This window comes from Gouania willdenowi, chromosome 15 (genome assembly GCF_900634775.1).
Source record: "Gouania willdenowi chromosome 15, fGouWil2.1, whole genome shotgun sequence".
In the NCBI taxonomy this organism is placed as follows: domain Eukaryota; kingdom Metazoa; phylum Chordata; class Actinopteri; order Blenniiformes; family Gobiesocidae; genus Gouania; species Gouania willdenowi.
Window position 1 is genome coordinate 32,045,630 of NC_041058.1, and position 22,365 is coordinate 32,067,994.

General features: G+C 40.1%; 1 protein-coding gene across 3 annotated transcripts in view; it reads left to right on the forward strand.

Moving 5' to 3' along the window:
- sertad2b (SERTA domain containing 2b) overlaps window positions 1-7,397 on the forward strand; it is a 28,204-nt gene extending 20,807 nt beyond the window's left edge. The window contains exons 2-3 of one of the 3 annotated variants that reach the window (XM_028468128.1): window positions 5,816-6,811; window positions 6,927-7,397. In XM_028468128.1, the coding sequence (XP_028323929.1) occupies window positions 5,820-6,811; window positions 6,927-6,972 (1,038 nt within the window). In that variant the 5' untranslated portion in view covers window positions 5,816-5,819 and the 3' untranslated portion in view covers window positions 6,973-7,397. Of the gene's footprint in view, window positions 1-1,669; window positions 1,767-5,815 lie in introns of all 3 variants that reach the window. The other 2 variants (XM_028468127.1, XM_028468126.1) reach the window with 2 other exon arrangements.
- The last annotated feature ends 14,968 nt before the right edge of the window (window positions 7,398-22,365 follow it).

The following is a 22,365-nucleotide window of genomic DNA, read 5'->3' on the forward strand; positions in this document are numbered from 1 at the left end:
GAACAAAAACTACATCAAACTATGTTTCATCAACTAATAAAAACTAAACTATAATGTTCACATGGAAAGGAAATCAGTACTAAGTTTCTCCTTCCTATCAAAACTATACTTTTGTTTTCTGGAAGGCAGGACAAGTCGCTAAGTGATCCAGTAGGAAGTACCGGTTAGCTGATTGTGTTTGCTGATGTAAGATGGCTCATGTGGTCGTATGCATTGATCACATCAAACCTGTTTGTATTTACAAACATATTGGGTTGATCAATGATAATTGAATCTTTAAAAAATGCATTAACTCTCAGGCTTCAGATTTCAGATCAGACATCTGTAACAGAGCTAAAACTAAACCAAACTGTTCTGTCAGAAATGCACACATTGGACCTTTGCATCCTTCAGTGTTTCTCCTGTCCTATTCTAATGTGCACTGCCCAATATCTGGGTTTCAGTCATGTGATTATGATGACACGTGAAGGGAAGATGGAGAGCAGGAAGTAAAAATGGAGAATACGCTTATGGAGGAAACCGGTGCAGAGAGTCTATATTGTACCGATTTAGATCCAGTTTTAAGACAAAGATACAAACAATTAACAAATATGTTTGGCTTGACAGGTGAGTTTTTGACAGAATCTAAAGATTTGCTGACCAGGGTCTGAGCAGCTCTTTCAGTGGCAGACTGAAACACCCACAGTGTAGGACTGAGCGCTACCACAGGTCATTCAGTCTGTGGGGTGAATAAAGAATCAATCTATCTACCAATGAGGCTGCTGATATCATAAAATATCTGGTTCTTCAGACATCCCATGACACCAAACAGCAGATTAAAGCCTATAGATGTATGGAGTAATATAACATTTTTGTGAGCGGTTCGGTCCACAACCTCGATACCAAACAGCTCTACGATGATTGTTGTTTGGTCTTCACCAGGGTGAGTTTGTTCTTTTATCATTTTATGTGTTAAGATGCTAGCAGCTAGCAGTACTGGCTATAATGTAAACAAACATGTAAAACATCTTAACGACGACGTTAGCCTGACAGTCAAGGATACATGAGGTTTGTTTGTCACATACATATATACTACCTCTTTATGACATGTAGTGAAATAGCATTAGGGTGTTCAGCTTTATGTGCACAGTGTGCAGCAGGGGTGAAAGAAAGAAGGAGCAGGAGGCAGGGCAGCCTCAAAAGTCCCAATGAAGTCCATATTAGATTACCGGTAACTTAATAATCATTACTTAGTAAATGAGCATTTAACGACAACCCAATGCTATACAAACACAGCCACAAAAATAAAGTTAGCTCGCTAACATACCTCTGAGGAAGTTGTCACTACAGACACAGGCATCAGCAGACTCTGCTCCTCCCGACTGCAGACGTAGGTTTAAAATCCACTTTTTACGGCGTTGTTCTGTGAGCTTTTTACATTTTTCACCTTTGTGAATGACAGTTTTTGGTACTCTATAAAATCTCTTTTCCTTTTCTCGGTTAAAACAACTGGAGCAGCCGTAAACTACACAAAACATGGACATTTTGATTATTTCAGATGGCAGATTCTCAAGCTTCCTGCCGTCCATCTGAATCTCGTGTTCTCGCGATGCAGCGATGAGACATCACGTGAAATCAACGTATGTTGTAAACAAGGGGAAACACTGACCTGTCCTTTGCTCCTGTACAGGGCAGTCTAACTGGTCTGTGTCATTAGATCCAATCTATGATGTAGAAGAGGAGGACGGATCATCAGGGGATGGAGATGATCCATCAGAGGAAACAAGGTGGTGGGAATACACACACGTTATTGTCACATTGTCTTTATGAGTGCCATTCTAAATAATCCTCCAACAGTGAGTAGTTCTGTTCTGGTCAATATTTACCAGTCCCTCCTGAATTTCTCAGCCAATTTCTGTGATTGTTGCGGCCTAAAATGCCTGATTTTGCGGCAGCTTTTTTCCATAACTTTGCCTAAACTGGTCAATTTGCCAAAAAACCTGATTGCCTTTCACTTATTTCATAACAATACAGAAAAGAGCTCAGACTCACAATAGTTTAACAAGATGTGGATAATTTTCATCACATTTTAATGCTTTCCAGTGCAGAAAATCAGTTTAAGTTTTTGAAACAAAAAAAAATCCTAAAATAAATAAATTGTTCTAATCAATGCACTCATGACTATTGCTACAAACCACCAGGGGGTGCAAGCATCAATGTGGCGTACACAAGGCGGACAGACTTCAGCCATGTTGTGTCTTAGAATCGGCCGGAATCTTTAGTCAGATTGGTTAAAATTGCAGAAATTTGCAGGGATTGGACATAATTGCAGGGCTGTACAGAATTTACGGGGATTGGCTGAATTTGCATTAATAGTTGCATTCGCATCATCGTAAATTCCTGGAGGGTCTGATTTACTGAGCATCAGAAGCTAAGGCCCTGTTTACACAATAAGGTTTTGCTTCTGTTTCCGCTTCTGTTTCCGAAAAGTTCTACATTCACACGGCAACGTTTACAAAACGATCTCTGTTCACATGAGACTGCAGGAAAACATAAAAACAATGTAGTACAGGGTTCTCACCAGGAATTTTTAACAGTGTAGGGGGATCGATGGCTTAGTCCTCACAACAAGAAGGTCTTGGGTTCTTGTCCTGGGATGGACACTTGGGTCCTTTCTGTGTGGAGTTTGCATGTTCTCCCCGCATGTTGCTGCGTGGGTTTCCTCTCGGTACTCCGGCTTTTTCCCACAATCCAATAACATGACTGTTAGGTTGATTGGAGTCTCGACAGGACAAGCATGCGCAGAACGACCGGAATTAAGTTAATGCGGAATGAACGTATACAAGATCGAAAAATTATTCCATTCAGAATAAACCAGCCACTTCATTCAGATTTTAGTTAAATTCAGAATGGCCATTTTCATTCAGATACAGTATTTGAGTTTACAAGGTCAGTTTAAAGAGGATTTAATTTTTATTCTGAATTGAAGAGGAAATTAAAGCTCCCAATATAAATGTAGCCATTGTCAGAGAATACACTCGGGCTTTACTTCCTGGAACACACTTTGGGGTTCCTTACTTTGTAAAGCAGGTAACGTGACATGTGTAATGTTGTTTTGTGTATTACAACAGGAAGAGCAGAAAATATTAAAAATGAAAGAGGAAAGAAGAGAAAAGGTGGAAGAGAAGGAAAAGAAAGCAGGATAATGAAGTGGAATGTAAGGGGTGGGGCACCTCTGGTATGTCGTGTGTGTGTAAACGCCTGCTATGACTCAGTGAGTCAGACATGCGCAGCTGCTCCAGCTCTCAATCACACACTGGGAGCAGCTTTGAAACTCTCTGTGTTGCTCTGTCTTTGATTCCTGCTTCTCTCTGACTCGCCATTTTGTTCAGATACTGCACACACTGTCATCATTTAGACTTTGTTTTTAATCTACCTCCATTCAGACTGTATGTATATATGTATTCATGTATGTATGTATGAACATCTACGCTAATGATGATCATTAAAACCCAGCATCATATGGATGCTGCTGCAGCCTGTTCCAGCCTACAGGGGGCGCACTGCACACACACACACACACACACACACACACACACACACAGTTACATGTGCTGTAAATTCAGACTGATAATAATAAATGTGAGTGAAAGATGGGACTGAGAGGAGAAGCAGAAGTGCTTGGAGTAAACACTCACAAAGGAGGAGAACATGTAAGTTCCCCTCCTGTGTGCTTGGACTTGAACTCAGAGTCAACATCCTGTGAGCTAGCATGAATGACAGTGTTTAGCATCGTGGCTAAAGTACGACGAGTGTCATGTTTCCTCCTGATCTGCAGTATAAAGCCGAGCCGGTGGTCACATATGCGTCCCTGCCTGCCTTGCTCAAAGGCTGCTCGGCACAGGTTGTTTTTCCTCTGCCGTGAGGACAAAGCGTTTCTCCTCTTCCCCACACTGTTTTCCTCTCCGCTCCTCTACTTCCTCTCCTCCTCCTCCTCTCTCCACTGTCTTCTTTTGCTTCCTCGCTCCCCCTCCCTCTCCGTCACCCCCTCCCCCTCCCATTCTTTGTCATCTCTTTGGGTGAATTCCCAGCTGACTCTGTTTGTCATGGCAACCAACCAGCCGTGGTGACTGGGCCTGCAGCTCACGCTTCCTGTGTGTGTGTGCGTCAGTGTGTCTGAGAGACGCATGCGCTGTGCGTGTGTGTGTGTGTGTCTGTCTGTGTGTGTCTGTCTGTGTGTGTGTGTCTGTGTGTGTGTGTGTGTGTGTGTGTGTGTGTGTGTGTGTATAGACAGCAACTGGCTGCATGCTCCTGTCAGGCGGGATTAAAGTCTAACACACTGCAGCAATGCCTTTTTTCTTTTTCTTTCTTTCTAACAGTTGATATATTCCCCCCCCCCCCCCGCCTCCCCCCGTCCCTCACTAAGTAACTCAATGTGCTATTCTGATATGGCAGGAGGAGGGGGAGATGTTGAGGAGGGACTATGATCCTGTGCTATAGCGGGAAAGGCTGCGATTACATAACTGTGTGTGTGTGCGTGCGTGTGTGTTTCCACAGCGCGTGGCTTCCATCACAGTTGCCTTTGGTTCTCGACAAATGCTTTAAAAACTATTTGTGCAGTAAAATGCTGAAAGTTAGTGGTCAGGACGGAGTCAGGCAGGTTACTGTGACCAGGACACATCAACTTTATTTATATTACAACAATAGCCATCTCGTAGCTCTTGTCGTACTTTGTGTTTGTAATTCATCACTTGGTCTGGAAATGGGACTGTCATTGGTCTAATGTATCGCTATGGTTACCAACCAAACATGGTAAATACAACCAAATTGGCCTTCCTGCCGTTTCTCTGACATTTTATGGCGAATTTTCAAATGTGTTCAGAGGAAAACATTGAAGTGTTTAACAGCGCCCCCACGGTCATGACATTTCTAGAAAAGTTATGGAATTTGAAAAACCAAAAAGTGATGGAATAATTTCACTGTTTTGAAAATATTGCCTATTTTATTTTAATGTAATATTTTACTAAACCCCAAAGATGTTAAGCTTTACCTCAAAGTGAAAGTGTTGCATACTGGCAGCATCATTGAGTGGGAATTACGAGATCTCACAAATTTAGGCTAATTCTCTCTCCAGATAAGTTAGTTTGCATGCTGCTGAGACGAGCCTGGGAGCTTCTGTGGTCAGAATGGTATATCTAACTTTTAGCGATGCATGGATAATGTGTGTTCATTGCAACGTGGCTGAAAATGTAAAACACCAACAATGGTTGAAGAGAGAAGATGTAAACTAGTACACTGGAAATGCACGCTCATTTGAATATAATTCAATAACAATTACAGTTACCAGCATTTTAACCAATTACAATTTAATTACAATTATTTTGTAATCGTGAATCACAATTACTGAGCCTGAAATTAATAACCCAATAAAAGTGAACCTTCCTGTTGTGTTTAGCATCTCTATTAATAACGGGCCATAAATCAATTTCCTATCAATTGGAAATAGGCTACCTAATCAATGAAAATATAGGTTTTGATATTGTTTTAAATGGTAAAATGTGGGAAAGCTGTAACAAGGTTCCCCAGTTTTGTGTTAAATAATGATTTTCATGACAATTACAGTTTCAAAGTCAACTATCTGAACTCAATTACAATTTATTTATGATTACGACAGCAACAGATTTTTTCAATTACGATTTTAATGACGCCATGATTGTAATTAATTAACAATTGTGCGATTACAATTATAATTGACCCCGACCCTGGTTTAATATCAGTGTGAGTTCAGGTGAGCTCTGTCTGACTTCTCTTTTCTCTCTGGTTCTGTGTTTTCCAGATATATGTTCAGTAAAGGTGCAAAGCGGAAGCTGGACGAGGATGAAGAGGGGCTGGAAGGCAAAACGCTGGAGGTGATGGGCGGGGGTTCCCCGCTGGTTCCTGAGTGTCTTTCCAAGGTTTCGTACACGTTGCAGCGTCAGACCATCTTCAACATCTCTCTGATGAAGCTCTACAGCCAGAGGCCCCTGGGCGAGCCCAGCCTGGAGCGCCGGGTGCTCATCAACAACATGCTGCGTCGCATCCAGGACGAGCTGAAGCAGGAGGGCAGCCTGCGCCCCCTTCTGCTGCCCCCCTCACCCCCCCCTGACGACCCTATGGATGAAGGCTTCCGTGACGCGCCATCCTTTGGCGTTTTGTCTGCAGCGGTGACTGCACAGGTGTCCCAGCCCTCTGCGCTGTTGATGTCTATGATGGCGCCTCCCCCTCCCTCCCCCCACCCCATGATGCCCCCTCACAGCCCCGCCCCCCAGGCCTTTCCTAGCCGTGCCCCTCTGGACTCTTGTTTGACTCCTGCCTCTCTGCTGGAGGAGGACGCTGCCGACTCAGCCTTTTGTGTCCCGTCCCCGCCCACTCCCCCTCTGTCGCCGCCCCCATCACAGTCTCTCCCCTCGCCCCCCCTGAGCCCTGCGCCCTCTGCTGGCACTGTGCCTGTTTTATTCCCCCCCTCTCTGAGTGACATGGAGGTGGGTCCGTCTCCAGCCATAACACGGACAGCAGCAGCTAATACTACGACCATGTCTACCTCCCCCGCCCCCCCACACAACCCCCTCACCCCCTTCCTGTCTACAGCACTCAGAGACTGCAGAAGCACAGCAGCTAAAGCAGAGGAGAGCCTTAGCTGTGAGGCTCCACCCACGCCACCCCCTGCTGGTCCAGGTGATACCTCTGTTCCTCCCTCCTGCCCGCCCCCCCCCTCGCCCTCGGGGTTCCTCTCAGACTTGGCGTTGGACGACGTGCTGTTCGCTGACATTGACACGTCCATGTACGACTTTGACCCGTGCACCACAGCGGGGGGCGTGGCCATGACGGCGGGCGGGGGCCTCACCAAGCTCTCCCCGGGGGTGACCCCGGACGAACTTCTTAAATCACTGACATCGCCGTACAGTGGCCCCGCTCCCCAGGTTTCAACCAATCAGCCTTTCAAAATCGACCTGACAGAACTGGACCACATCATGGAGGTCTTGGTGGGATCGTGACTGACCCCCCCCCCCCCCCCCCCCCTTTTTTATTTTTTATTCTTTTCACTTCTTCTAAAGTCAGTAATTGTAAACCTTGATGGTGATGTCACAACTATGTGGACGATTTCTACCACTACACAACACTGTGCATGCACTGTGCTCGCCTACACACACACACACACACACACACAGACACACACACAAGCCAAACAGAAACACATGCAGACGTTTGTATTTCTTCATCCTTAACCCTGCGGAGCAACTTTAAACTCTACTGCACACGTGTCAAACTCAAGGCCCGGGAGCCAAATTTGGCCCTTAAGAGCATCCGATTCGGCCCACAGGAGAACGTGAAAATGACAGAGAAAACATGAATTGTTGTGTAAATTACTAAATAATTCAGTTTTAAATTGTTGTTGAAAGAAGTCAAAATTTTTCAAAAATTCTGCAATTTGTCTCAAATTATTCCACAAAATCCCACCAAATTAAATACATTTTTAAAAAAAATAAACAAATAAAAATACATTTAAGAATCTGTCACTTAATGCAAACCATATTTCATGTCTAATTTAGAACTGGAAGTGTAAACTTGGGCACATTGAAATATTAATTTACCCACCTTAAACTTCTGTATTTGGCCCCTGAACTAAAATGTGTTTAACACCCCTGCTCTTCGGTTTGGCTTCTAGAGTCCCCACACACTCACGCACACGCACACACACACACACACGCACACACACACACACACAAGACGAGTGCCTTTTAAAATGACCACTTGTTTCTTTCCTGTTTTTACAGTATTTTTTATTTTTTTTATGTGGACACCCTAAAGAGTTCACTTCTCTCATATTTAATTTATTCTATTGCAATAGAAGTATTGATCAGTAAGGCAATTGCTCAAGGTCAAAGGAGAACTATTTAACCTTTATCTAATGACAGATGTGTGTTTTTTGTGTTTGATTGCATACAAGCTAAACTGTTAAAGTGAAAAGAGACTTTTATTCTTGTATTGTAGTCAGTACATACAGTTTCTGTTCCATGTTTCTTTATCAGCTGTCGGCTAAGAATGAAAAAATGATTTCACACAAACAAATCAACGCTATTTGAAATTCTGAAACTGCTCGGACTTCATTTGGTAATATGGCCTGTGATCACTTCAGAATGTAGTTTATCCTCTACATGTGTGTCATTAAGAAAAAAAATACCAACATTTTTTCTGTAACTAAAAACGTAAGATTTTGGTTCCATATTTGAAAGTAGAGATGCACGATATTAATATTTTTGGCCAATATTAAATATGCCGATAACTAAATACCGGTATATACTTTTTTCAGTAAATTTGTTTTGATAACCAGACATGTTTCGACTGTCACGCCTCTACAACTCTATTCTCATAATATTACACCTTTAATGAGGAAATATTATGACTTTAATCTCATGAAATTGCAATTTTAATTTTGAAATATTAGAACTTAAATTGTAATGTTCTGATTTTAATCCCATCTAAAATTATGATGTTATTAAGATACAACTTTATTCTGATAAAGTAACATTTAAATATTACAATTTTATTCTCGAAATATTACACCATCAATCTCATAAAATTACGATTTTATTCTTGAAATATTACAACTTTAATCTTGAAATATTACGACTTTAATCTTGAAATATTACGACTTTAATCTCGTAGTACCCTAATACAGCAGCGTTGGTGCTGTAGCACACATTAGAAAAACGTGATCACATGTTTACAATGAAAGGAGCAGAAAAACCAACGAGTGTTCAGCAGCTGTTTTTGTGTCAAAAAGTGGAGCCTTTTACTCCAACGCCAAATCTCAGGGTTCTGCTCATTGGTCCATGTAGAACAGATCCACATCCTGTTATATTTCTGTTCCTTTGGATTTCCACTGGAGTGTGAACCTCAAGCCATGGTTTTAGAAACACTTAACGAACTGTAACCCTTCATTAGAACCCTGTTCCCTTTGTTCTTTGGTTATTCCATTTTTAAAACCAAATCAAAACAACAAATAAACTTAAAACCGAAACAGAATTACAGAAACATCTAAAACCAGATCAGCAGCGTTTTTCTGTTTTAAAATTAAATATTGTTCTGTTTGTGTGATATTTGGATATTTAAGGGAAACTATGTCGAGAGCTTCATCGTTTTAATCTCACCACACAGAGGGGACCCATAGACGGGGGCGGGCTATTACTGACACAAAAAAAGAGCAACACACTGATGAAGTGGTGGATTTAAATATTATTAATGCATAAATAAATCCAAACAAAAAATGAATATTACAAAAAGCATACATGATTTGTGAATAAAGAACCAGAGATGGTGTAATGAATCTAACGGTCCTCCTTGTTTCTTGTGATCAACTTCCATATGTGTTGACGGCCGCTGTTAGCGGTAATCATAACAAAATAAATATTTTTACTGCCCTCAAAAAAAGTAGTAATTCAGTGTGAACGCATTGTAATTGTCAAATGGTAGAAGTTCTAACATCGATTGTTCCTCACACCAGCCTCACAGTTGATAGTCAGTCACCAGTTTATTTGGATACTATTTGGACCGTAACAAAACAAAACATAAACGTGAGTAGTTTTTTATGAGCTAAAACATCCACAGACTGAATGAAAACAGGAGCTGGACCAGAAAACGGCTGTAATAAATGTTAAACAGTCCTATTGTGTGAAGAGACCTGGTCCAGGACCAGGGGAGGGAAACCAGGAGTAGTTCACTTAAGCTCTTGTTCTAATTTTCCCTTAAATATGCAAATATCGCACAAACAGAACAAGATTTATTCTTTAAACAGAAAAACGCTTCTTATCTGGTTTTTGATTTTTCTGTATTTCTGTTTTGGTTTTAAGTCGGTAAAACAAAATAACCACTGTTTATTTGTTATTTTGATGTGGTTTTGGTTTCAAAATGGAAGAACAAACGGTACACGGATTCTCCTTCCTTCTTCTTCTTTGGTGTAAAACATGCTGAGTAGGAACTTTGCAGCATGCACCTGACCTTAGTGTCTCAGTGTTTGACCTTTGGAGCGCCTGTATTTGTTCATGAAGTTATTTATTCCTTTTGGATTGATTTTCTTTCTGTGTAAATATATTTATTTTTGATGTGAAGTGGATTGTAAATGCATATGTACAGAATGTGTGGGAAAAATGTGAGAATGTATCTGAGGGTGGAGTCAGTTTTTATATTCATCCATAGTTTGATTATCTTCTTTTTTTGTTGCCTTGTCATTAATGTTATCATTATTATTATTGTTATTATTTGCGTGGGGTGGTGGCCACATGTGTTACTCTTCTGTCCATTGTGTTCCAGTTGATGCAGCAATACTCAACCCCCCACCCCCACGCCCTCCTCATCCTCCAGCTTCAGATGTCAAGACTCCAAAGGTCGTCGCACTCGCAGACGCTTCAATGCCAAAATAATGTACATAGTATGAACTTGATGTGTGGGTCAGTGTTTGTCACAGAGTTGATTTTATGGACTGAGTGCATTCTTCTGACTCAGCGGATTTTAACTACAAAGGCTGTATTTTACACAGACCTCCGAGCTGTGCCTTTTCTATGCAATACACACACACACACACAGAGAATCTATTGACTGTACTGGGAATGAATTTTATGAATATATATATATACATATATATATATATATGTATATATATATATTGGAGAGTTGTTTATGAATTTGAAGCAGTCTTACTTTTGTAGTTTTATATATGTATGTATATAAATATATCAATATTTATATATACAATAAACTGTAAAGAGTTTTTCCCATGTGTCCTGTGTTTAATCTGATATCGTTTTCCACAGACAGAAGAAGAATCTTAAGAAAAGTTACATTTTTAATACACGATTCCTTCAGTAATATTCCTTTCAATACAGAAAACGATCCTACATTGACATGTTAAGGTTTTCTTTTATTCACACAACTTTTTTCAGGAAATTTACTTTGATCTCCTGACATGTTTCGACTGCCAGGCTTCTTCAGAGGCGTCTGCTGATCGCTTTGAGTTCTTTCTGGTGTGAGACTCTCTTCTCCATTGGATGATAGGGGTCCACGCCTAGATACATCAAAGCGATCAGCTGATGCCTCTGAGGAAGACTGACAGTTGGAGGTTGAAACATGTCAGGAGAAAAAAACCTTAACATATTCAAAAAGAAGACAAAGTGAACTTGCTGGAATTACTTTACATTGACATGTACAACTGGGCTTTAAAATATATACATATATAATTTACTTTCACTAAAAAAAAAAAAAAAAAAAGGAACTATACACAAAACAATAACAAGAATACATTAAAAAAAATAAAGAATTACAACATTGGAGGAAAATACAGTAAAAGACAAAACAGAAAATACTCCAAAAACAGACCAACTACTACAAAAATGAACAAAACGATAAGAGTAATACACAAAGTTACTCCAAATAACACAAAACAACAAAAATAATACACAAAATGACAAAAAAATATATACAAAATTAGGGAAAATGACTCTGCAAACCCACAGTTAAAACAAACAAGCAAAACAAAAATACACAAACATTACTCCAAAAATGCAAAATGACAACATAAATTCACAATAAGACTCCAAAAAACATACATTTTACAGACAAATACACAAAAGTACAACAGAAATGCACAAAATGCCTCATAACAAGCAAGACAAAAACAAACATACACAGAATGACAGATAAACACAAAAATTACAATAATAACTCTTCTTTCCTGTGTTAAAGCTCAGATTGGTCATTATTCTAAATGTTGACACGTGGCCCTTCAATCAAACACATTTTTGTGGCCCCCGCTGTGATAGAAGTTGCCCACCTCAAGTGTGATGACAAGGCAGTGATAATGATTGAACAATTGAATAATTGGTGAATAATTGAATAAATGTGTAATTCCTCCTTTTGCATATGTTCAAATGTGTTTCTGTGGGAATTTGTGCACATTTGTTTTGTAGTATTTATGAGGTCAGGCACTGATGTTGGATGAGACTCTGTGTGGGCCTTTGTGGTCCTGGCTTTGTGCACTGGGGCAGTCAAGTGTAAATAACAAAGGGTTTCATCAAACTTTCCACACAACGTTGGAAGCATAAAATCAACCAAACTGTCTTGGTATTCTGAAGCATTAAGTTTTCCCTTCTGTTTCATAGCCAACATATTTTGAACATTTAGCTAATTTTCCTTTCATTTGAGACAAATTCATGTTAAACAGCATATTCTATATCATTGTTAAAAATGTGTAAACGTGAAAAAATAAATCAAAGTGTTCAATCAAAATGTAAAAGTTAAATGTAAATGTTAAATCTAAATCTAAATATAAAATCTAAATCTAAATATTAAATATAAATCTAAATGTTAAATCTAAATCTAAATGTTAACCATAAATCTAAATGTTAAATAAAATTCTAAATGATATATCTAAATGTTAAATCGCTCACCAAGTATAAAGCTAAATGTTTAGAAAGTATACTAAGTGGGCAGGTCAACGCCCGCACTCCACACACTCCAACCTCTTCTACAACCTCGGTGTCTTTATCACTGGCAAAAGTGAGTTAACATACAGATGCTGCTACTTTCAGTGACTCTACATCTGTTAAACTGTCTGAGGGCTGATGTGTAGCACGTACATCAGTCATTACTGCTCTTAATGCTGCATTCACACCGAATGTGTCACGAAAATGTTCACACCGGCTTTTTTCACTGGTGGTTTATGTTTATGAGAGGAGAAAAAGAAACGCAGCTCCTCGCTTCAGCAGGAAGTGAAGCTCACCGTGTTGGATGTGTTGCTGGTGGGCGGTGCAAATGGGGACATTTTTTGATGCTGCGGAATGTTTCGTGCGGCAGACACGTCCAGTACCGCAGAAAACGCATTCGGTGTGAGCGCAGCATGAGAGTTCATCAGTTTGGAGCAATTCTTCCAATGTATCGCTCTTCCCCTCTCCTCACTCACTAAGTCGCAGTCAGTGGTGTGGGCAGGGCTTCATGATCGACAGGGCTGACCTGCCCACTTTGCAAAATTTACAAAGATTTAGCTTTACACTTGGTGACCGATCTAACGTTTAGATTTACATTTATTGTTTAGATTTGGATTTAACATTTAGATTTACATTTAAAATTTAGAGTTATGTTGAACATTTAGATTTAGATTTAACGTTTGGATTTACATTTAACGATTAGATTTAGATTTAAGATTTAGATTTAGATTTAGATTTAACATTTAGATTTTCCTCCTCTATGAACCGCCACCTTAACGTAGTGGAGGAGTTTGAGAACCCGAATGATCCTGGGAGCTATATTGTCGGGGGCTTAATGTCCCCAGTAGGATCTCCCAAGGCAAACAGGTCCCAGGTGATGGAAAGCTACATGTGATGAAGAAACATCAAAGGAAGTTTAGTTGCCTGGATTAGTGCTACCGGGGCTTCACCCTGGAGCCAGGCCTGGGGTTGGGTATCGTGAGCGAGCACCTGGTGGCCGGGTCTCTGCCCATGAGCCCCGGCCGAGCAGAGCCTGAAAAGATGACGTGGGCCCGCCCTCCCGTAGGCTCACCTCCAGCGTCTCAGGCGGGGGAAGCAGTGCACCATCAACACTGTGTATGGTGCACTGCTGACCTCGACTCGGGACGTTGTGAATCGATGGAAGGAATACTTCAAAGACCTCCTCAATCCCCCCTACACGTCTTCCGATGAGGAAGCAGAGCCTGAGGACCCAGGAGTAGACTCACCTCTCTCTGAGGCTAAGATCACCGAGGTGGTTAAAAAGCTCCTCGGTGGCAGGGCCATGGAGGTCGAGGAGATCCGCCCAGAGTTTCTCAAGGCCCTGGATGTTGTGGGGCTGTCATGGCTGACACGACTCTGCAGCATTGCGTGGACATTGGGGGCAGTGCCTCTGGATTGGCAGACTGAGGTGGTGGTCCCCCTTTTAAGAAGGGGGATAGGAGGGTGTGTTCCATTTATAGAAGGATTACACTCCTCAGCCTCCCCGGTAAGGTATATTCGGGGGTACTGGGGAAGGGGGTTGAACGTTGGATCTAGGAGCAGCAATGTGGTTTTTGTCCTGGTCGTGGAACTGTGGACCAGCTCTACACCCTCAGCAGGGTCCTTGAGAGAGCATGGGAGTTTGCCCAACCAGTCCACATGTGTTTTGTGGACTTAGAGAAGGCATTCGACCGTGTCCCTCAGAGACTCCTTTGGGCGCTCCTCTGGGAGTTTGGGATATCGGACCCTCTGATAATGTCTGTCCGTTCCCTGTAGGACCAGAGTCTGAGGAAGAAGTGGCTGGGGTGAGGGAAGTCTGAGCTTCCCTGCTAAGGACGCTGCCCCCGCGACCCGGCAATGGATAAGCGGGAGAAAATGGATGGATGGATTTAGATTTACATTTAACATTTGCATTTACATTTATATTTAACATTTAGATTGACATTTAACTTTTAGATTGACTTTTAACATTTAGATTGACTTTTAACATTTAGATTGACTTTTAACATTTAGATTTTACATTTAACATTTAGATTTAGCAGATAAATACAGCTGGGATATCTCTCTGTTGGCGGGTTTCACCTAACCAAATATTCTCCATCACAAAGCAGCTGTACTACGAAGCTTGTTATCAACACGTTCACTTAATCCAGGGTTTTCCAACCTGGCTGCGTATGCGTTCACATACAATGGGTAGAGATTGCAGCGTCTGACCAAAGGCAAACACGGGGAAACTGTGCAGAGCAACTTATGTCACAATTGAGGAATAATTCTTAAAAAACTTGAACACTTTTGAGAATTGTAATTGTAATCACGTAATTGATAATTAATTACAATTATCGCGTAATTAGAGGGCCAAGTCAGCTGGCCTGGGGACCGCATGCATACGCGGTTCCCAGGACCAGTGGTTCTGGGAAACATTGTTTTTGTTCTGATTGTTATTATTTTCATTTTTCCCTCGGTAAAAGTGGTGCTGCAGGCTAAACCATGCAAGGGAGGGTGCGTGGATGTAAGGGACTGATGGGTGCACGTGTGCGGCTGATGTGTGAGAGAGTGAGCCGCGGAGGACAGATGTATGGGTGCCTATGGGTAGAGTCCGACACGGCGACCGGGACAGGTAGTGAGCTTATGTTTATAGTGCAGTCAGATAATAAACAACAAAACATCCTGTTCTTCCTACGCGGTGTCATCTGTAACAAGAGTGAGGTGTACGGGAGTGAACCCAGGAGGAGAAGCAGTGCTGATCTCTGCTGTGTCCCCCCAGCCATGGTGGGGAGACAAAACAGGAAAGGTTTTAACACATTCTTAAAATTGTGAATTCATTCATCCCAAATATATGAACTCAAGGTCTGAAAACACCATTCCTCGGTCGTCTTTCCTCTTCCCTGCCCTGTCTCTTCACAAATATCACTGCTGTCATCACTGTGTAAAAAGCTTTGACAGTTACCACCTGGTTGTGGGCCATGCTAAATTTATACGGAAGAAACAGAGGTATCATTCAAAATCCAGCTTTGATGAATTACATTGCTTCCACTGCATTAATTTATTTGTATTTCCTCCTCCCATTTTTTTGCTCCCCTTGTGAGCTCCGCCTACTATACACATTCATTAGAGGGAAACGCGCTAAATGGATTGAGGGCGCATTGCAATACGCAGCAGCCAGGCACTCCTGATCCCCTGGGGTTTGTACAGCTTTTTAGCACGTGGAGTGACGTTTGCACATGTTTTAATACCCCTAAACCTTTAGTGAATCCCCCCACAATCCCCAGACTTGCCTGATTGCCCCAAGCCCCTTGTCCTTCCATGGGCTCCGCAAAACCTGGGCGCCGAGACGTGTGGGAAGGCTTGACCCCCTTTTATAACTGCTTGCAATTCTAGTTATAATTGTATTTAGTTTAGATAACTGACTTTGTAATTTTATTTGACATGTAAATTCTATCAAATCGGTTAATTATAATTTAATTTAACACAAAACTTGGGATGAAAAACAAATTAGTTGAAAAATAATATTTTTGATTTTGATTTAAGACGTGTCAAAACTGACTCGTTATCATAAGAGATTCTAACAGAAACATAACACAAGAGGAAGGTTACGTTTTATACGGTAATTCATTTCAGACTCAGTAATTGTGATTAATCGTAATTGAACTTAAGTAATTGAGAACGTAATTGTAATTGACTTTCAAGGGATACAAGATAATCATAATTTAATTGTAGTTTAGGAAAATGCTGGTTACTGTAATTGTAACTGAATTGTAATTGAACATTCATCCATCCATTTTCAGACCCACTTATTCCTGTTTTTACAGGGTCGCGGGGGTCTGCCGGTGCCAATCTCCGGCTATCATTGGGCACTGGGTGGGGGTACACCCTGGACAGGGCGCCAGCCCATCGCAGGTAATTGAACATGGTAACTGAAAATGTAATTGTAACTGAACAATGTATGTGACCCCAACACTGCCATGGGACGAGATACCAAAATATGATTTCCATGCAACGTTTTCTCAGAGAGACAAATAAAAAAATGTTAACTGAGAGACTTTTCAATTCCAAAAAAAGACTATTTTTTCTGCTTCGTGCTGCAAAACATTTCACACTCACACAAACAGGAGCCGTTATTCCTGATAATAGTCAGTGGCTCCTTTTGGCTCCACTGTGGCGCCCTCATGTGGACAAAAATGCCAACAGCTCAACAACAAATCCATGGTGTTATGTAGATATATTTATCCTGCGTCCTAAACCAAATTCACTTTTTACACAAAAACAGCCTCACTGAAGCTTTTTAACCATTTAGACACTTTCTATAGAGTTTGTTCAAAAAGACACAACATCGCCCCCTAGAGGCGTCCATCGCTGGCCATGGTGCTGAAGTTTACAGCAATAGTCCTTCACCTCCACCTTTGACAAACCATCATTGTTTTGTTCTCATTATTTAATCAGCTGTGAATACAAAGAAGGAAAATGTTGCCAGGTTGGGCTGGTAAACAGCTGTTATAAAGGCTGTTTTCCCCCCTCATATACACAATGTTACAAATGTTTAAAATATGACACAAAATATCCTCAGTGTGACTAAAAATGAATCACTTGCAGAGTCAAAGATGCAGGACGTCAATGTTAATATTATTCAGCATTAATTCAAATAAAGAGAAGATGACAAAAACAACCCAGTGGACACAAAATAAAGATCAATGATCACACAAACCCAACTGGGGGGCATGCAACAGAGAAAAACTAAGTCTTTAGCTTTACCTGGAAACAATATTTGAAGGGATTTCTGTTGAAATCTTGCATCAATTGAAAGAGATAAAAAGTAATCAATTGCCAATTAATTTTCTAAATAATAGGATGATTTTTTTTTAATTCTTAAACATGGCCAACATTAATACCCAGGGGCTCCAAAGTAAATGTAAGTGTGATTCCAAAAACACAATACGACAACAAAAATACACAGATCGACAGAAAAAAATATACAGAAGATCAACAAAAACACACAAAAACCATGACAAAAATACATAATTTGACGCAAAAAAAAAAAAAAAAAAAACCCAGACAACAACAAACAAACTCAAAATGAGAGAATGAAAATACCTCATGAGAGCAAAAATATACAAAAAGAATCACAGAAGACATCTCGCTCACTTCCAAGATTTAATCAGTGTGTGCTGGACTACGAAGCTTGCTAACATCTTACGGAGCTAAATCACCATGGTAACTTAGGCTGAACGCCGGGTCGGGAGCAGGTTTTGTTCTGGCTAGGATCTGTAAAACGAAAGAACAAAGAGATAAAGCAATGAAAATGGATAGGGTATGTGGATAGAAGGTATTAGATAAGTTTGTGATAGGAGAGAGCAGAGTTACACGAGGAGTCATATCTGGGACTGTAGTTGAGGAAAGTTTGGAGAGGCTGGAATTGGAGATCGAAGGAGTGAAAAGAGTAAAGAGGTTACTCGCTACTAGAAATGGAGAGAGGGTAAAAAGCGAGTCTATAATGTTAGAGTTCGAGGGAGTGGTTCTCCCACAGAGAGTAATGGAGGGGTACATAAGTTACCCAGTGAGGAATTATGTCCCCCCCCCCCCACGTGGCTACTGTGTGCAGAAGAAAACAGAAATGTCCAATGTGTAGTGAACACAGATTGGAGGAGTGTAGTGAGGACGTACAACTGAAATGCAGTAACTGTGGGGTGAACACTGTGTTATAGGAAATGTGAGGTGAGGAAAAAGCAGAGGAAGTAGAGAAAATATACAGATTTAATGATATTAGTTATGAAGAAGTTTAAAGAGTTCAGAAGGGAAAAGAAGAGGTCATGGAAAAAAGTGTAACCGAAGTAAAGCGAGCAGCTCAGGAGCAAAGAGAGGAGAGGAAACAAACTGACAGTGGAAATCAAATGGAGAAAAGATATCAGTGTCTGGATAGACTAGTACTGGTTACTGCATATGTGATAAACTGATCAGGGGCAGAGAAATGTTTGAACATGAAGGAGCTGTCATGAGGTGGACCACTGGAGATACACTGCCTGCTTGTGGTGAATTCTCCTTTTGCAAGTGATGGTCCTCTTAAACTATGATCCACTGAGAAACAGGAGGTGGTGTTACTGCACTTTTATTTTGCCAACTGCCATAAAACCCAAAAAGAAGAAGAACTCATTCTCTGCTCCATCCTCCTCACAGATACACACCAACATGGATTTTTTCTTGTTATGTTAGGTTAGGATTTAGTTTGATTTAAACTTCACAACATTCACATCATCTTCATCAATGCACACTTAGACTACTGACTCTACTGAAATACACACTCCATGTTGTACAGTAGATACAGTATCTAATTTTGCTTATATTATTTGAAATTGGTTTAATTAGGTTTATCTTGATGGAATGTGGTTACATTTGGTTTTATTTGATTTATTTAACTTGAATGTTTTATTTCTTTGGTTTAATTCAATGATACAAATGCTGAAATGTTTGCCTGGTCTTGTTGTTGTGACCTTAGACAAAAAGCAAAGACTGGATACTTTGATTCACTGAGTCCTGTTGTCCCCCCCCTTGTAAGTTTTCATGCTTCATTATTTCAGAAGCATTCATTGGTCCATGCATACACATTGGAGTCTCTAACACAAGTCCTTTATACAAAAACAGCTGGTGTGAAATTCTCAGTTCTCCAGTTTAAAATTGTACATAAACAATATAATTGAAGTCAGGGAAATATTGGTTTCACTTTTAATACTAAAATTCTATGAATTAGTCCAATGTGTGGCCCTTTGTCTCCTTATCTAACTCAGTATAGCCCTCAGGGAAATAACTTTGCCCTTCCTTATCTTAAGATAAATAGAAAAGCACTACTTTCAGAGTCAACTGACACATCAGATGATGAGCCTGTGTTTTTTTGAAAAGCTTTTGGCTCCAAAGTTGTGTTTTTTTCTTTTTCTTGATAAAAAGGACTGGGAGGTTTTGGAACGATCGCAAATTGGAAAACAGTTTCAAGGACTGCAATTGACAAATATAATCAAGTCTGTCCAGCCCTACTGCAGCTTTGGATTCAAGCACCATAATGTGAAAATGAAAGGATCTTTAAGAACAGGCCCACTTTTCACCTGCACAGGCTATTGCCGCTTTGCTGATTGTCCTGTATAATCTAAAGTTGAAATTGAAGACAATTCCACCCTTAAAGGTGACGTGGAGTTTACTGGAGTGCAGATTTGCCACAATACAAAAGAACTTAAGAGACCAGTACATGCAGATTCACGAACTTCATTAAACAAGTTACTGACCATAAGCTCCCTAGAGCCATTACTTTGGAATCACTGGAAGGCCATAGTGAGGATGCTATACTTTCTGGATGCAGGGATGAAATCCCAACTCCTGCTGTGCTTCGAACCATGGGATGGAGTATCAGACGAGCGAAAAGGCCACATGCAAATGAGCTCATAAGTCTCCAGAAAAATAGAGAAAAAAAGGCAAATGGTGAAAAATGTCTTTCAAAAGGTGATCATACATCCAAAAGGAATTATGCTTTGGTCCAAAAGAACCATTGCAACTTTTATAAGCGATGCAAAGAAGATATAATTAACCTGGATGCCACTGGAAGTATTGTTCAGAAAGCAGAGTCAACAGCTGCACCATACTGTGTATGAGCTGGTCGCTCAAAATCCTTTGAAAGGGGCTTCCCCCCTTTTCTAGTAGCAACATATGTCACGTGATCACACAACGACCTCAGTGACATATTTTCTGTTGGCATTTCTCACTGATGTCATTAGACAATATGGACGCGAGTCTTCAAGGAGACCAGTAGTTATATGTGATGAGTCTCTCGTGCTTTTACAAGCCATTTCAATGGCATTCTGCAGAATGAGCCTTGATGAGCTGTTGGAAAAATATCAAAAAATCATCACTGGCCCACACTGCAGCTCCAAAGAATAGAAGATGCCAATTCTACATCAATGTCTCAGTCACATCATGAAGAATGCCAAACAGCTCAGCAAAAAACAGTAAGACTAATATCACTATCTTAGTTTTTTCTTCTTCAAGATTGACATTAATTGTGTATATATTGATGGAACAGGTTCTCAAAAAACTAAATTGTTGGCTTAATATGCTTTATTTTGCACAGTGCCCCCCAACATGGGCCGACTTGCATGTGCAACCTCAGGAAGTGAAGGTGAGGGGGAAGAAAACCAAAATGGCCCCTGCAGCACACCTGGACAGGGGAGATGTTTGATTAGGTCTGAACTGAACACTTTGTTGGAGTATTTGTTTTTGAACATTCTCCCTTTTTCCTGTTGTTTGAAGAACAAATGCTGTTTTGGACTAAAAACAGAAAATAAATCGACTGATTTTTGGAACCTGAATTGCTCTCTGTGCTTTTGTCCTAAGCTTGCCATGACAACCCTTTAACCTTGTAACAACCAGCCTATGACAACCTTCATAAATGTATGAACGTATCAGCTGTTCCACAACACAGTGTTTTAATCCACAGACAAACTCTATCTTTAAGTATGTATTCATAACTTGTAGAAGCACTTAGTTTGTAATCACAAAGTTGAACATTTTTAAACATTTATTGTTTCAGAGATAACAAGATAACAGAACTCAAGGAATCATGGAAAAAAAGTCAGTGAGATCTGAAACAAATTGAATTTCAGAGGAAAAATGTACCAGGCTTGACGACTTTTGTACATCAAAAGATGCAAAACGCTCTGCGACGTGAATACGAGGACAAAGGACGAGAAAGGCAAAAGGGATCCTGGAAATTATTAACTAAATTATATCAATTTTGTGATGTAAAGTATGATTAAGTACATGTTTATTTTACTAAAGTGATGTAGAACTCAATTAATTTTTCCAAGACATATCGAGTAGAAAAAAAATAGAATTGCAAAGACATCTATGTTTACCCTCACAAAAGACTTGGCAAATAAAAGTGTGAAGATAAAGGTAAGTTAATTTAATTCTTATACATTCAAGATACTAAGTTTTGTTTTGTTTTGTTATAGTTCTACAACAAACATAACAAAAGCAAATAAAATGATGTCACATCATGATCTCACTCTGTGTTTGGGTATTAAATAGTTTCTGTTCAATAAAATGGCTTTTATTTTGTAGATAAGATGTAGCATTTGGAATAAACAATAGGCCTAACACAGTCAAAGCAAGACCTCAGATATAAGAATATAGTTCTGTATTCATCTCTCTACAGAAATGTACATTAGAGGCAAAGATAACTTTGAGGATAATTAAATATTTCCTTCTCATTCATCTTTTGCTGCATTAAAACATCACTTTGCAATTTTACTCAAGCTTCAAATTGACCTGTTGCCTAGATTAAAAGTATGTTTTTAATTTCACTTAGGACGAGTCAACCTCTCCGCTCTAAATACCAGGCTCACCTTATTTTACAATACTAACTGATAAGAAATAATAATGATATATTTGAACATTCCAATGTTTATACTCGTACACATACTGTTACTCTACTTACTGCCTGGATCATGATTTCTCATAACTTCTTTTTCTGAAATTGCACTCTTCAAACGCAAGCGTGTTTAGTTTATTAAGATGTAACTCCAGTCTTACAACACTTTTCAATCTTCTGATTGTTATCTATTATAACCTTATATTATGTTTGTTATAAATTCAGAACATTATAATGAAAGTAGACAGTCTATTCTTTCAGAATAGGGTTTCGGATTTTACATAGTCATAGTACAAAATATTAATATTAAGTCTTGAAAATCAGTCAAAATGCTCTAAAATGGCTGGCAGTGAGGGGGGTGTCTATTCTGAAAATGGCTGGCAGCCAATGAGTTATGCCCTGATTTGCACTTCAAAGTGTATCAGTCCCTGCAGGATTTTCACTTAAATTCCCTGATTTTGG